Source organism: Chiloscyllium plagiosum, chromosome 1, assembly GCF_004010195.1.
Source record: "Chiloscyllium plagiosum isolate BGI_BamShark_2017 chromosome 1, ASM401019v2, whole genome shotgun sequence".
In the NCBI taxonomy this organism is placed as follows: Eukaryota; Metazoa; Chordata; class Chondrichthyes; order Orectolobiformes; family Hemiscylliidae; genus Chiloscyllium; species Chiloscyllium plagiosum.
In genome coordinates, this window is record NC_057710.1 from 29,590,289 (window position 1) to 29,605,020 (window position 14,732).

Genomic DNA, 14,732 nt, shown 5'->3' on the forward strand with positions numbered 1-14,732 from the left:
ATTTACTGTGGAAAAGGATATGAAGATATAGACTGTAGGAAAACAGATGGTGACACTCTGCAAAATGTTCATATTACAGAGGAGGAAGTGCTGGACGTCTTGAAATGCCTAAAAGTGGATAAATCCCCAGGACCGGATCAGGTGTACCCCAGAACTCTGTGGGAAGCTAGAGAAGTGATTGCTGGGGCTCTTGCTGAGATACTTGTATCATCAATAGTCACAGGTGAGGTGCTGGAAGGCTGGAGGTTGGCTAACATGGTGCCACTGTTTAAGAAGGGTGGTAAGGACAAGCCAGGGAACTATAGACCAGCGAGCCTGACATGTGGTGGGCAAGTTGTTGGAAGGAATCCTGAATGACAGGACGTACATGTATTTGGAAAGGCAAGGACTGATTTGGGATAGTCTACATAGCTGTGTGTATGGGAAATCATGTCTCACAAACTTGATGGAGTTTTTTGAAGCAGTAACTCACAGGATTGATGAGGGCAGAGTGGCAGATATGATCTATATGGACTTCACTAAGGCATTTGACAAGGTTCCCCATGGAAGATTGATTAGCAAGGTTAGATCTCATGGAATACAGGGAGAACTAGCCATTTGGATACAGAACTGGCTCAAAGGGAGAAGACAGAGGGTGGTGGTGGAGGGTGGTTTCTCAGACTGGAGGCCTGTGACCAGTGGAGTGCCACAAGGATCGGTGCTGGATCCTCTTCTTTTTGTCATTTACATAAATGATTTGGATGTGAGCATAAGAAGTACAGTTAGCAAGTTTGCAGATGACACCAAAACGGGAGGTGAAGTGGACAGCAAAGAGGGTAACCTCAGATTACAACAGGATCTTGATCAGATGGGCCAATGGGCTGAGAAATTGCAGATGGAGTTTAATTCAGATAAATGCAAGGTGTGGCATTTTGGGAACGTAAATCTTAGCAGGACTTACACACTTAATGTCTAGATTAGAGAGGTGCTGGAAAAGCACAGCAGTTCAGGCAGCATCCAAGGAGCAGTAAAATCAATGTTTCGGGCAAAAGCCCTTCATCAGGAATACAGGCAGAGAGCCTGAAGGGTAGAGAGATAATGGAGGGTGGGGGTGGGGAGAAAGTAGCATAGAGTACAATAGGTGAGTGGGGGAGGGGATGAAGGTGATAGGTCGAGGTGGGGGAGAAGGGTGGAGTGGATAGGTGGAAGAGAAGATAGGTAGGTAGGACAAATCATGGGGACAATGCTGAGCTGGAAGTTTGGAACTGGGGTGAAGTGGGGGAAGGGGAAATGAGGAAACTGGTGAAGTCCACCTTGATGCCCTGGAGTTGAAGTGTTCCGAGGTGGAAGATGAGGCGTCCTTCCTCCAGGCATCTGGTGGTGCGGGAGCAGCGAAGGAGGCCCAGGACCTCCATGTCCTCGGCAGAGTGGGAGGGGAAGTTGAAATGTTGGGCCACAGGGCGGTATGGTTGATTGGTGTGGGTGTCCCAGAGATGTTCCCTAAAGCGCTCTGCTAGGAGGCGTCCAGTCTCCCCAATGTAGAGGAGACCGCATCCGTTGCTCCCGATGCGGTCTCCTCTACATTGGGGAGACTGGACGCCTTTCAGGCTCTCTGCCTGTATTCCTGATGAAGGGCCTTTGCCCGAAACGTCGATTTTACTGCTCCTTGGATGCTGCCTGAACTGCTGTGCTCCCTGTCATGTTCAAGGTTGACCCAGTGATCTATAAATCTGAATCCTTGCTCCCTGCATCAGTTCTTTAGCCACGCATTCGCCTGCCATATCCTTCTGTTCTTACTCTCACTAGCATGTGGCACTGGCACATCCTGAACTCTAACTGACTTATGGAGAGGGACAAAACTGGCCCACAGATTCTAAATTGGGTCAAGGCAAATTTTGATGCAATTAGACAGCAGCTTGCAGGGGTTCATTGGAGTGGTTTGTTTGTAAGCAAAGACACCTCCGGCAAGAGGAAGGCCTTTAAAAAAGTGAGATAGCTAGAGTTCAATATCTATATGCTCCTGTGAGGGTGAAAGGCAAGGCTGACAGGTATAGGGAACCGTGGACGACGAGAGATATTGAGGCTTTGACAGAAAAAAAAATAGGAGATATGGCTCAGGTGCAGGGAATCCCTTGAGGTATATTGGGGATACAGGAGTTTACTGAAGGAAATCAGGAGGACAAAAGATTACGGTGAATCTAAAGAGGTTCGTTAAGTATATTAAAGGAAAGACAGAATAGGACCCCTCATGGACCAAACTGTACATTTATCTATAGAACCGTGGGAGATGGGCGAGATGGGCAAAGTCCTCAGTGAATATTTCTCTTCTCTGTTGAGCATGGAGAAAGACAAGACGACTTAGAAACTTGGGGAAGTGGTCATATCTCAGGGACAGAGCTGAAAATGTGTTGCTGGAAAAGTGCAGCAGGTCAGGCAGCATCCAAGGAGCAGGAGAATCGATGTTTTCTCCTGCTCCTTGGATGCTGCCTGACTTGCTGTACTTTTCCAGCAACACATTTTCAGCTCTGATCTCCAGCATCTACAGTCCTCACTTTCTCCATATCTGCATCACAGTGGAGGTGGTGATGGATGGGTTAGAAAGTATTAAGGTGGATAAAGTTCCTGGTCCCGACCAGATATATCCAAGAACACTGCAAGAGGCTCGAGAAGAAATTGTGGGGTCCTGGCTGATATTTTTGCATCATCGTTAGCCACGGATGAGGTCCCAGAAGACTGGAGGATAGTGAATGGTGTTCCCCTATTCCAGAAGGGTTGCAAAGAAAAACCTGGGAATTATAGACCAGTAAATCTCATGTCTGTGGTTGGTAAGTATCTGAGGGATAAGATATACATGCATTTTGAAAGACAGGATTTGATTAGGATAGTCAGCATGGTTTTGTGTGTGGTGAGATCATGCCTCACAAATTTGTTCGAAATTCTTTGATGAAAGGGTCCAGAAAAGATTTACAAGGATGTTGCCAGGGTTGGAGGATTTCAGCTACAGGGAGAGGCTGAACAGGCTGGGGCTGAGGGGTGACCTTATAGAGGTTTACAAAATTATGAGGGGCATAGATAGGATAAATAGACAAAGTCTTTTCCCTGGGGTCAAGGAGTCCAGAACTAGAGGGCATGGGTTTAGGGTGAGAGGGGAAAGATATAAAAGAGACGTAAGGGGCAACTTATCACGCAGAGGGTGATAAGTGTATGGAATGAGCTGCCAGAGGATGTGGTGGAGGCTGGTACAATTGCAACATTTAAGAAGCATTTGGATGGGTATATGAATAGGAAGGGTTTGGAGGGATATGGGCCAGGTGCTGGCAGGTGGGACTAGATTGGGTTGGGATATCTGGTTGGCATGGACAGGTTGGACCATGCTGTACATCTCTATGACTTAGAGTCATAACTCCAAGTGACCAGGAAGGTTGATGAGGGCAGGGCAGTAGGTGTAGTCTCTATGGATGTCAATAAGGCCTTTGATCATGTTCCACATGCTTTGGAAGATTAGATCAATGGAATCCAGGGGGAGCTGGCAAATTCGATACACAATTGATGGCAGGAAGCAGTGGGTTATAGTGGAAGGATGCTTGTCGGCCTGGACGCCTGTGATTAGCAGAGTCCCTCAGGGGTTGGTGCTGGGCCCATTGCTGTTTGTTATCAATATCAATGATTTCGATGAGTATGTAGAAGACATGATTAGGAAGTTTAGAGATGACACTAAATAGGAGGTATCATGGACCGTGAGGAAGGTTATCAGAAATTGCAGCAGGACCTTCATCAGCTGTGGGTACTGAGCTGAGAAATGGCAATTGGAGTTTAATATCGATTAGTGTGAGGTCATGCATTTTGGAAAGTCAAGTCAAGGTGGGAGTTTCTTGGTGAATGGTCGGGCCTTAAGGAGTGTAGAGGGACAGAGGAACTTTGGAGTTCAGGTGCACAGTTTTCTCAATATGGACTCACAGGTAGACATGGCAGTAAAGAAGTCTTTTGGCACACTGGCCTTCATCAGTCAGGGAGTTTAAAAGTTGACAACTTTTATTGAAGTTGTATAGGACATTGGTGAAGCTGCAATTGAAATATTGTGTTCAGTTTTGGTCACCTTGTTATAGGAAGGAAGTTATTAAACTGGAAAGATTTTGCAGAAGAAACTTATAAGGATGTTGCCAGGACTCAAAGGTCTGAGTTATAAGGAGAAGTTGGACAAACTGGGACTTGTTTCTTTTGAGCAGAGAAGACGGAGGGGGGATCTCACAGAAGTGTATAAGATCATGAGAGGCATAGATAGGATGAATGCACGAAGTCTTTTTCTGGGTTGGGGAATCGAGGAGTACAAGGTATCAGTTTAAGGTTAGATGGGAAAGAATAAAAGGGAACCTGAGGAGCAACTTTTTTTTTTTAAAAAACAGAGGTTGACATCCATGTGGAATGAGCTGCTAGTGGAAGTGGTTAAGGCAGTTGGCATTTGAACAAATACATGGATACGAAAAATTTAGAAGATACAGGCCAAGTGCAAGGAAATGGAGTTAGCATTGATGGACATTTTTGGTTGGCATGGTCCAGCTTGGGTCAAAGGGTCTGTCTCTGTGCTATCGGACTTTGTGTCTTCGATCCCTAGTTTGCGTGTTGCAGCTACTCTCTGAGTTAATCAGGCCTGGTTCTTCTGGCTTGTCACACAAGGATGATAGATTGAAGACAGAATAATTTCAAACCACAGAACAAAACAAGAGACCTGTGCTCAGTCAACTCGTGTCACAAACTAGCATTTCAACATAGGCAAGATGTGAATCACTGATTTTGTACTTGTTTGAATAAAGCTAATAATACTGTGAAATGTGTGAAATCTCATTTATTCCTGGAATGGCTCTTGCAGCTATCATAGCAATTGGCTCTCAGACTGGCTCTCACCTCCTCCCAGAATAATAAATTGAAGTGAAACCCAAGGTTTTACAGAGATTAACTGAATAAATTCAAACAAATTAATTATTCATTGATTAAATGAGTTGTAGGATTGAGTATTTTAATTTCTACAATACATTCTCTTAATGTCAATGGATCATCTCTGGTCAGACTTTTATTTTTCTCTACATTATACAATTGTTACCTGGTCATCAGCACGAATGCTGCGCAGCTTCATGATCAGTTGAAACCGTAGAAAATTATTGGTTCCTATTGACTGCAGCTCCAACAATTTACAAAGTGCTACCAGCTGTGGTCGAGTTAAGTTATCCAGTGTTAACTCATCCTCAAATAATTTAGAGAAACGCATGATCTCCTCATTACTCGGTCGCTCTCCAGAATCTCGAACCTAAACAGAACAATATTACCTTCAAGCATTGTCACAATTTAAAAGATGATTATAAATGTAATCAAGTCAATCTTCCAAAGAAGCATTTTCTTTGATAGCGAACCAGGAAAGTTTAAAGAAATTAATCCCTTCAGGGGAAGGGGATGTTGACGACCTATGTCAGAATCACCAACAGCATCTTCCTGACTTCCATATTTAAACTTGCACTTGGAATATAGAAGTTGCTAAACAAAAAAAAAAGTGCAGAGGAGTATTGACAAATGCTGACAATAATACCATCATGGTTACCACAAAATCTCGGCTGAGCTTTCTGGTGTGCATTTACAGCAATGACTCTGTGCATTTACAGCATTTGGATTTATTTTTCATTGGCTTAAATCATATAGCATTTATAGCCCATCCCGAACTGTCCTGCAAAATAGTGATGAGTCACGTGTGTGAACTTCTCCAACCCATGTGATGAAGGGACATTTCATGCCTTTGCGTAGATAATCCAGAATTTTCAGCCACAAATATTGAAGGAATTGCAACATTTTAAGGAAGATTGGTGGGCAACTTGGAATGGAACTTGGGGCACTGATGTTCTCATAGACATGCTGTCTTGGTTCTTCTAGACTGCAAAAGATAATAGATTTGGGAGGTGCTGTTGCATAAGTCTTAAAGAGTTCCTGCAGTGCATTTTGCCAGATGACAAAGTTCAAATCAAAAGTCTCCAACATTAAGGTGGCCTTTTGGTACATTAGAGTATGTGGACAGTCAAAACAACCACCTAACTATTCTAATCCCATGTGCTATCACTTGGCTTCGAGCCTTGCATGGCTTTGCATTACAAGTGCACATTTAAATATTATTCAGAGAGGATGAGGGTAAATATTTTTTCACCTCGAGGGGAATGGGAATCTGAACTCCCTGCATGTCACAAATCCTAATGAGGATTTGTGCCTCTACAACTCTGACATGCAGGGAGTTCAGATTCTCATTCCCCTCGAGGTGAAAAAATATTTACCCTCATCCCCTCTGAACCTCCTGTCCTTTAATTTAAATCTACGCCGAGTCATTGATCCCTCCAAAGGGAAACATTCCTTCCTGTATTTTCTTACTATGCCCTCAATTTTACTCACCTTAATCACGTCCTCTCTCAATCTCCTCTGCTCCGAGGACAACAATCACAGTCTAACCAATCACTCTTCATAATGAAACTCTCCAGCCCAGGTAACATGCAGGTATATCTACTCTGTGCCATCTTCAATGCAATCACATTCCCCCCTCTACAATGTCAATTCCAGAACTGCACACAATACTCAAGCTGTGGCCTGACCAACATTTTATGCAGCTTCAGCATAACCTCCCTGCTCAAACTTTCTGCTTCAGCTAATGAAAGTAAGTATCCCAAATGCCTTAGCCACCTTCTCTATCTGTCCTGTTGCCTGCAGGAACCAGTGGACACGCACGTTATGGTCCCTTTGATTCTTGGCGCTCCCCTTCATTACTCTCCACAACCTTACCACTAAGATCTTCATCGGATGGGCCAATGGACCAAGGAGTGGAAGATGGAGTTGAATCTAGATAAATGTGAGTTGCTGCATTTTCAAAAGGCAAATCAGGGAAGGCCTTAAACACTTAATGGTAAGGACCTGGGAAGGGTTGCTGAACAAACCTTGGAGTACAGGGTTATAGTTCCTTGAAAGTGGAGTCACAGGTAGATAGGATAGTGAAGATGACATTTGGCATGCTTGTCTTTACTGGCCAGAGCATTGCATATCGGAATTGAGAGATCATATTGCAGCTGTACAGGATATTGGTAAGGCCACTTTTGGAATATTGTGTGCAATTCTTGTCTCCCTCCTATAGGAAGGATGTTAAGAAACTTGAAAGGGTTCTCTCCTGCAGGACAAGACTTAATAGGCTGGGGATTTTATTCCTGGAATGTCAGAGGCTGAGGGGTGACCTTATAAAGGTTTATAAAATCATGAGTATGGAAAGAATAAATAGAAAAGGTTCTTTTCCTGGGGTGGGGAAAGAGTCCAGAACTAGAGAGCAGAGACTAGGGTGAGAGGGGAGCAATTTAAAAAGGGACCGAAGGGGAAACATTTTCACATAGGCCGTGATGTGATTATGGAATAAACTGCCAGAGGAAGTGTTGAAGGCGGGTATATCAATCAGAAAGGTTCACAGAGATATGGGCCAAGTGCTGGCAAATGGGACTAGATTATTTAGAATATTTGGACAGTATGGATGAGTTGGACTGAAGGGTCTGTTTGCATGCTATAACTCTCTATGACTCTAAGTGTATCAATCCTGCCCTCATTTCTCAGATAGCACCTCACCTGCTCAAGGTCTCATTATACTCTGGAGGTAACCTTCTTGGCTGTCCACTACACCAATTTTGGGGTCATCTGCAAACTTACTAATTATACCTCCTATGTTCACACCCAAATCATTTTATATAAATGGCAGAAAGCAGTTAACCCTGCACCTGCTTGTGGCACACCACTGGTCACAGGTTTCTAGTCTGAAAAGCGACCCTCCTCCACCACCCTGTCTTCCACCTTCAAGCTGGTTCTGTATCCAAATGGCTAGTTCTCCCTGTATTCCACATGATCTAACCTTCCTAACCAGTCTACCATGAGCAATCTTGTTGAACACCTTACTGAAGTCCATGTTATGATGTCCAGTGCTCTGCCCTCATCAATCCGCTTTGTCATTTTTTCAGAAAACTCAAATTAGTGAGACAATTTCCCACACACAAAGCCCACATCGATTATCCGTAATCAGTCCTTGCCTTTCTTAATACACGCAAATCCTGTACCTCAGGATCCCTTCCAACAACTTGCCTAGCACCAGTTAGGCTCACGGGTCTATAGTTCACTGGCTTTTCCTTATTCCTTTCTTAAATGGTTGGCACCACTTTAGCCAACCCTCCGTCTTCCAGCACCTTACCCATGGCTATCAATGATACAAATACCGAAGCAAGGGGCCCAGTAATCACTTCCTAGGCTTCCCACAAGGTTCCAGGGTACACCTGATCAGTCTTATCCACCTTTTATACGTTTTAAGATGCCCAGCACCTCCTCCTTTGAAAGTAGGACATTTTTCAAGGTGTTGCTGTTTATTTTTCCACATTCTCTAGCTTCCATATCCTTCTTCATAGCAAACAATAACGGAAAGTACTCATTCAGTATCTCCCCCACCTCCTGCGGTTTCACACATGGATTGCCTTAAAGAGCCCCATTCTCTCCCTGGTTACTCTTTTAACCTTAATGTATTTGCAGAATCCCCTTGGCAAATAAGGTTGTGGAGAATCCAAAAAGTATCTCATGTCCCCTTTTTGCCCTCCTGATTCCCTTGCAAGTATACTCCTCCTGCCTTTATACTCTTCTACTTTATCTCTCCTGTCTATACCTGATGTATGCTTCTTTCTTTTTCTTGATCAAAACCTCAATTGCCCTAGTAATCTGGCATTTCCAACATCTCCCAGCCTTGCCTTCACACTAACAGGAACACACTCTCTGGATTTTCGTTATCTCATTTTTGAAGACTTTCCACCTCCAGCTTCACTTTACCTGCGAATATCCACCGCCCAATTAATTTTTGAAAGTTCTTGCCTCATGCCATCAAAATTTGCCTTGCTCCAATTGAGAACTTTAACTTTTAGGTCTGGTCTATTCTTTTCTATCACTATTTGAAAACTAATAGAATTATGATCACTTGCCCCAAAGTGATCCCCCACTGACACCTCAGTCGCTTGCCCTGTCTTATTTAGCAAAAGAAGGTCAAGTTTTGTACCTTCTCTAGTAGGTACGTACATAAACTGAATCAGAACATTTTCTTGTACACACTTAAATTCCTCTCCATCCAAGCCCTTAACTCCAAGGCAGTCCCAGTCTATGTTCAGAAAATTAAAATCCCCTATCGTTACCATCCTGTTATTGTTCGAGATAACCAAGATCTCCTTACAAATTTGTTTCCTGCGAAGGCAGGATCTATAGTACAATTCCAATAAGGCGATTACCCCTTTCTTATTTCTCAGTTCCACCCGAATAATTCCACTGGATGTATTCCCAGGAATATCCTCCCAGGAATACTCTCCCAAAGTACAGCTGTAATGTTATTCCTAATCAAAAGCACCAGTCCTCCTCTTTTGTCCTCCTTTCTCTCCTTCCTGTCGCATTCATGCCCTGGAACATTAAGCTGCCAGCCCAGTCTTTCTCTAAGCCACGTTTCTGGAATTGCTATGATATCCCAGTCCCACGTTCCCACCGTGCCCAGAGTTCATCTGCCTTACCTATCAGGCCTTTCACATAGAAATAGAATGCAGTTTTATTTACCAGTCCTACCTCGTTCTCTCCTTTGTTCCTGTCTGTCCTGATTATTTGACTCACTCCTTTGCTCAACTGCACCAGTCTCTGACTGATCTGTTTTCTCACCATCTCCCAAGCTTAGCAACAGTAAATGTCACTTGATAGCACTGTCTGCATACCTTCCATCATTTAGTAGGGGATTGGTTAATAGGATAGTATTTCGGCAGATTGGTTTTGTTCTTCTCAAAATGACAGAAAATGTGTCTAACATTCCACATCATCATGCTGATTCCAGTGTTAAGCGGTCTTGTAGCACAGTGCTCGTTTTCTGTTTAACCAGGGGACAGTCGGATTGTGGCACCACAGCCTCCCCACATTTAAAGATTCCACCATGCATCCTTGGCATGAGCAAGCACCATCCTTGCGTCCTTGTATCAGACCACATGGGTACAAATTGTTTGAAATATACATCTGCTGCTTGAGCATGAACAACCACCAGTTGGGTGAGTTGCAAAGGCACTGCTATATTAGCATTTTCAACATGTTAATTAATGCGTACATCTTAAATTTAAATCCCCGAAATTACAGGTGAAACAAGCTGCTTGTAGGAGGAAGTAAGTATCACAGATTAGGAATAATTAAATTTGCTTCAAACTTCTTGGATGAACTTTATTTCCCTCCAAGCACGTGTGTCCACAGATTAAAAATGATCAAATGTGAATCCACCAAAGCAGAAAATGTTAGAGCCTTTATACTTCGCATACCTGTCTCACTCCTGCAGCCAGTGAATAAGGCTGGGATATAACTTCATGGGCATCAATACCCTCAATCAACATTCTTTAGACAGCAAGTATGAGCAGCAAAATTTTCACATCAAATTCAGTCCCGTAAATCCAAATACATACTTTTACCTTCTGATAACAATTAATGGATACTAAATCAAAAGGATAAGCACTAATTGAAGGTGATTGAGATCAATCACAGTCTGCTGTCTCAGAACTAAAGCTTGTGTTTAAATAAAACACAGAGACAAAAGTCAATACTAAAAATAAAGGACAACTGTCATTTTCACTTGCGCATTCAATATTGGCAACAAACCAGAAGTGCAGCTGAAATCTAAATTTTACCTTCTGAAAGAAAGTAGAAAAGTCTTTCGTAACATCACCCTTAGCTGCTTTATTTCTTAGAGCAATCTCTTCAATTGTATCTTGAAGAAATTTTGCCATTTCAAGCTTCACTCTCAGCTCCTTTTTCAACCTTTCTTCCTAATGGAAATGAATACTCATTAGCTTTCAAACACATGAGATGTTTCAAAATAATACATTTCTAGTATTCGTATCCAATACAATTTTATAAACTGCTTAACAGGTTTCAATAAGTACTTACATTTGTTCTACTCAAGTTCAAGTGAGACATTTACTAGTTTTCACCAACTTGGAACAATTTCTATTTTAGTCTATCAAGGGGTAGGAGATGCGTCTTAGCCAATGTATCATTGAACAAGCAGGAGGCTGGAAGAGCACAGAAAGCCAGACCGCATCAGGTAGTGGAGAGGACCAATGTTTCAGGTTTAAACATTTGCTTCAGACTTGTATTATATAAAGTAGACTGTTTACAATGTCAAGGAAGAAAAGAACAATGTTTTGATTATTAGAGGGTGAATATTTTTTAAGAAACTAATGTATCAAGTACCTTTTTAGGCAAAATTTTGGTTTGTAAACATGTTCCATTTTGATTAGATTCCCGACAGTGTGGAAACAGGCCCTTCGGCCCAACAAGTCCACACCGACCCTCCAAAGAGTAACCCACCCAGTCCCATTTCCATCTGACTAATGCACCTGACACTACGGGCAATTTAGCATGGCCAATTCACCTAACCTGCACATCTTTGGACTGTGGGAGGAAACCGGAGCACCCAGAGGAAACCCACACAGACACGGGGAGAATGTGCAAACTCCACGCAGTCACCCAAGGCTGGAATCAAATCTGGGACCCTGGCGCTGTGAGGCTGCAGCGATAACAACTGAGCCACCTTGCTGCCCTGTTAATCTATTAATTCCTATTAATCTATTGATTCTTGTTCATCTATTTACAAGTGTTTAACTAATGGTCTTTAAAGCAGTTTACTACCTTCGCAGCACATAGTAAATTTTCTGCAGTGGAAACATTGGAAAAAATTTGAAAACACCTCAAGCTTAATTTGAGGCTCATTTTTAAAACTTCATTGGCACAAATAATGGAACAATTAGACAAAAGCTAGAACTTCCTAATTCAGATAACACCTGCCTTAAATTATACAAACATACTTGCAGAATTTTTAGATCAAGTACTACAGGTTTGTAACAATTGAGATTAAACCAAACATAGTCCAACTTGAGCAGTTAACAACATGCAAAATTTGACACGTGGTGCTTTAGAATATTAAAATACACTACAACCTCTCCAATGAGGAAATCTATAGGTTGGATACACTAGGACAGAAGCGTTTTGAGTACACCTGTGCATTATATGAGAGCACTGAGAGAGGAGGAACATAAATATTTGGGAGATAAATGAATGCTTACATATAATGTCTTAATAATGTTTTAGGCTTCATACAAAGATAAATATCCATGCTTTGCTCTGGTTCACATACTGGGTATTAGACATTCTAATGTAATATCATTAATCCAGAAATATCCTAAAGTGACTTCAGTCCCAGGCATTCCAGACTGGAGAGATTACAAGTGCATGCTAAAACACAGTGTCGATACATACTCACCTTCTTCGATTTGGTCTCAAAGGTTGAAGGAAGCATGTTAGGGAAAAGTTTAAGGACAACAGGAAGAAGAAACTCCATGAATGGAACAATGATGAAAACTAGGAATGGCACCAGGCGAAAGAGATCAGCACATGTCCTCAGAAACTGTTAAGGAGATTTTAAAAAAAGTTAAAGTTCAAAAGCATTTCCTTTAATTTCACTTAAAAATGTTTGACAATTAATGACAGCGATAGCAGATTTGTCCGATTAAAACTTGAACTGATATAATTTTCCTCATGGTACAGTCTATGAGGGTAAATTTACTGGACCAGTAATTCAGAAGTATCTGACAATAAAAATGAACCAATGCTTGTCGTGGGAAAACACAAGTCATACAGCCCATTAGGTCAATGCCACTTCTTTGTCCCAGTTATTTAAATTAATCCCACTCCCTTGACCTTTCACTGGCACTTGAAAATTCTCTCCAAGAAATTGTCCAATTCATTTCCAAATTATAATATGATGGCTATTCCCACAAATAAAAATGTAGGCCATTCATCAAGTGTTTTCTGCCAACCAATGAGATCAGGACTGTTCTGATGATCTTCAAGTCCACTTGCCTGCCTTTTCCCCAAAATCTAGATTCGTTGATTAAAAATCTGCCTATCTCAAGTTTGAATATACATAACAGCCCAGCTTCAACAGCCCTCTGTGGTAAAGAATTCCAGAGATTTACTACCCTCCAAACAAATTCCTCCTCAATCTGTAAAGCCTTACACAGAGATTACACCCTATGGTTGTAGATACTGTCACAAGGAGAAACAACCTCCCCTCCAAGTCATTAAGATAAACAGTAAATTAATGAGGGCTCACCACCAAACCAACATGCCGCCCACGGTCATCAAATTCTTGCCAAAACAGGATTGAAACCCAGGTTTCCAATACATTACCTGCATCTACAGATTAACAATCCACCTATAGTCATGACTCAATAGTCCTACTGCGATTAGTTGTTTAAATTTTCACCACCGTTCACTGCTTTATCTGGCAGGACTGCAAAACTTAGATCTCCTCCATTGGTTTTTGGCTTTCTTTTCCCAAATCACTGTTTCTATTATTTGGTATGCATGAAATAAAATGAAGTGTGACATATGTCCATCGTAGCTCACCACATTTTCAAATACACCTGGTGCTGCTCCTGTGATGGCTTCCAGCACTCTTAATTAAGCCAGGTTTCATCCCTGGTTTAGTGAAGCAAAACACTACAACTTCAGATACAGTGGGAATAATATGCTGATTATGATTTCCCAAAATTCACTAGACAGAGGAATAGTCTTAACAGATTGTATTTAGCAAGTGTGGGAAGCGGTGGCGGAGGTGGGGGGGGGGGGGAACTATGGGCCAGTTAGCCTAATATCTATAGTCAGATGTGTGTTGGAATGAATTGCAAGTATGACTTGGCAATATACAGAGGAACCTCCATTATTCCAACGAGATGGGCTGGCAGTATTTCGTTCTATAATTGATTATTCGGTTAATTGATTCAATGCCTCTCCTCTGCGGTCGGAGGTTTCTGAAGTTTACTTTGTCCTTGCTCTGCCTGCCTTGCTCCCCACTCTGTCTCAGGATTTGTTTCTGATCAGACACACACTTATGTTTAAGGGACGTACAGCAATGCTGAAACCCCAGGAACCCTGCCCACCCTCCCCACATCCCCCCACCCACCACTGGCAGCAGCCAGACTGGACACCACCAGCAGGACTGCTGCTGCCTTTGAGGGGGTAAATCTCAATAGTATACACACACACAACTTTTTAATGTCAACCTTTTGATAAGTTCCACCTTTACCCTGTCCAGGACAATGATGGAGAGATTATCTGGGGAAAAGAGTCCTTAGGGTACACTCTTGTGCAGAACTCCAGGGAAAGCGTTGGGGAGAGAGAAAGAGGGGGCGGGCGGTCAGTCATTTGGTGCCTGGGCTGCCATCGATGTCCAGGACTGTTCTCGGCAGCATTTCAATAAGCCAAATTCATTTTTAATTATTGTAAACAAAAGAAGTGATCAGTGTTGAAAACATCTTTTTGATGTAATGTTTCTAGCGGGACCTCGAGATCTTCTTCGGATAATCCGAAATTTGGATAATTGATATTCGGATAATCGAGGTTCCTCTGTACTTCGGAAATCGATGATTCTGCAAAAGCTTCGTTCAAAAATCTAAAGACCTATCTCTAGCAAAAACATAAAACACACATTTCCCAATGTAAGGGCAAGTTACTCATGACATTCTGGATTGTTTTTATTCATTCTTTCAAAATAAAATGCTGAGCTTAAGTTAATAAAAACAAAGGACATTCTGACTAGAATGTCACTGTTTAACAAGAGCATCTGGTAAGTAGTGACGCAACACATT

The 14,732-nt window shown here is 42.3% G+C and overlaps 1 protein-coding gene across 2 annotated transcripts in view; it reads right to left on the reverse strand.

The window, feature by feature from the left end:
• Nucleotides 1-14,732, reverse strand: part of letm1 (leucine zipper-EF-hand containing transmembrane protein 1) — a 91,585-nt gene that overhangs the window by 37,343 nt on the left and 39,510 nt on the right. For both annotated transcript variants that reach the window (XM_043711983.1, XM_043711899.1), the window contains exons 4-6: nt 12,344-12,487; nt 10,710-10,847; nt 5,078-5,281 (exon numbers count right to left, since the gene is read on the reverse strand). In XM_043711983.1, coding sequence (XP_043567918.1) covers nt 5,078-5,281; nt 10,710-10,847; nt 12,344-12,487 — 486 coding nt within the window. The remainder of the gene's footprint in view (nt 1-5,077; nt 5,282-10,709; nt 10,848-12,343; nt 12,488-14,732) is intronic.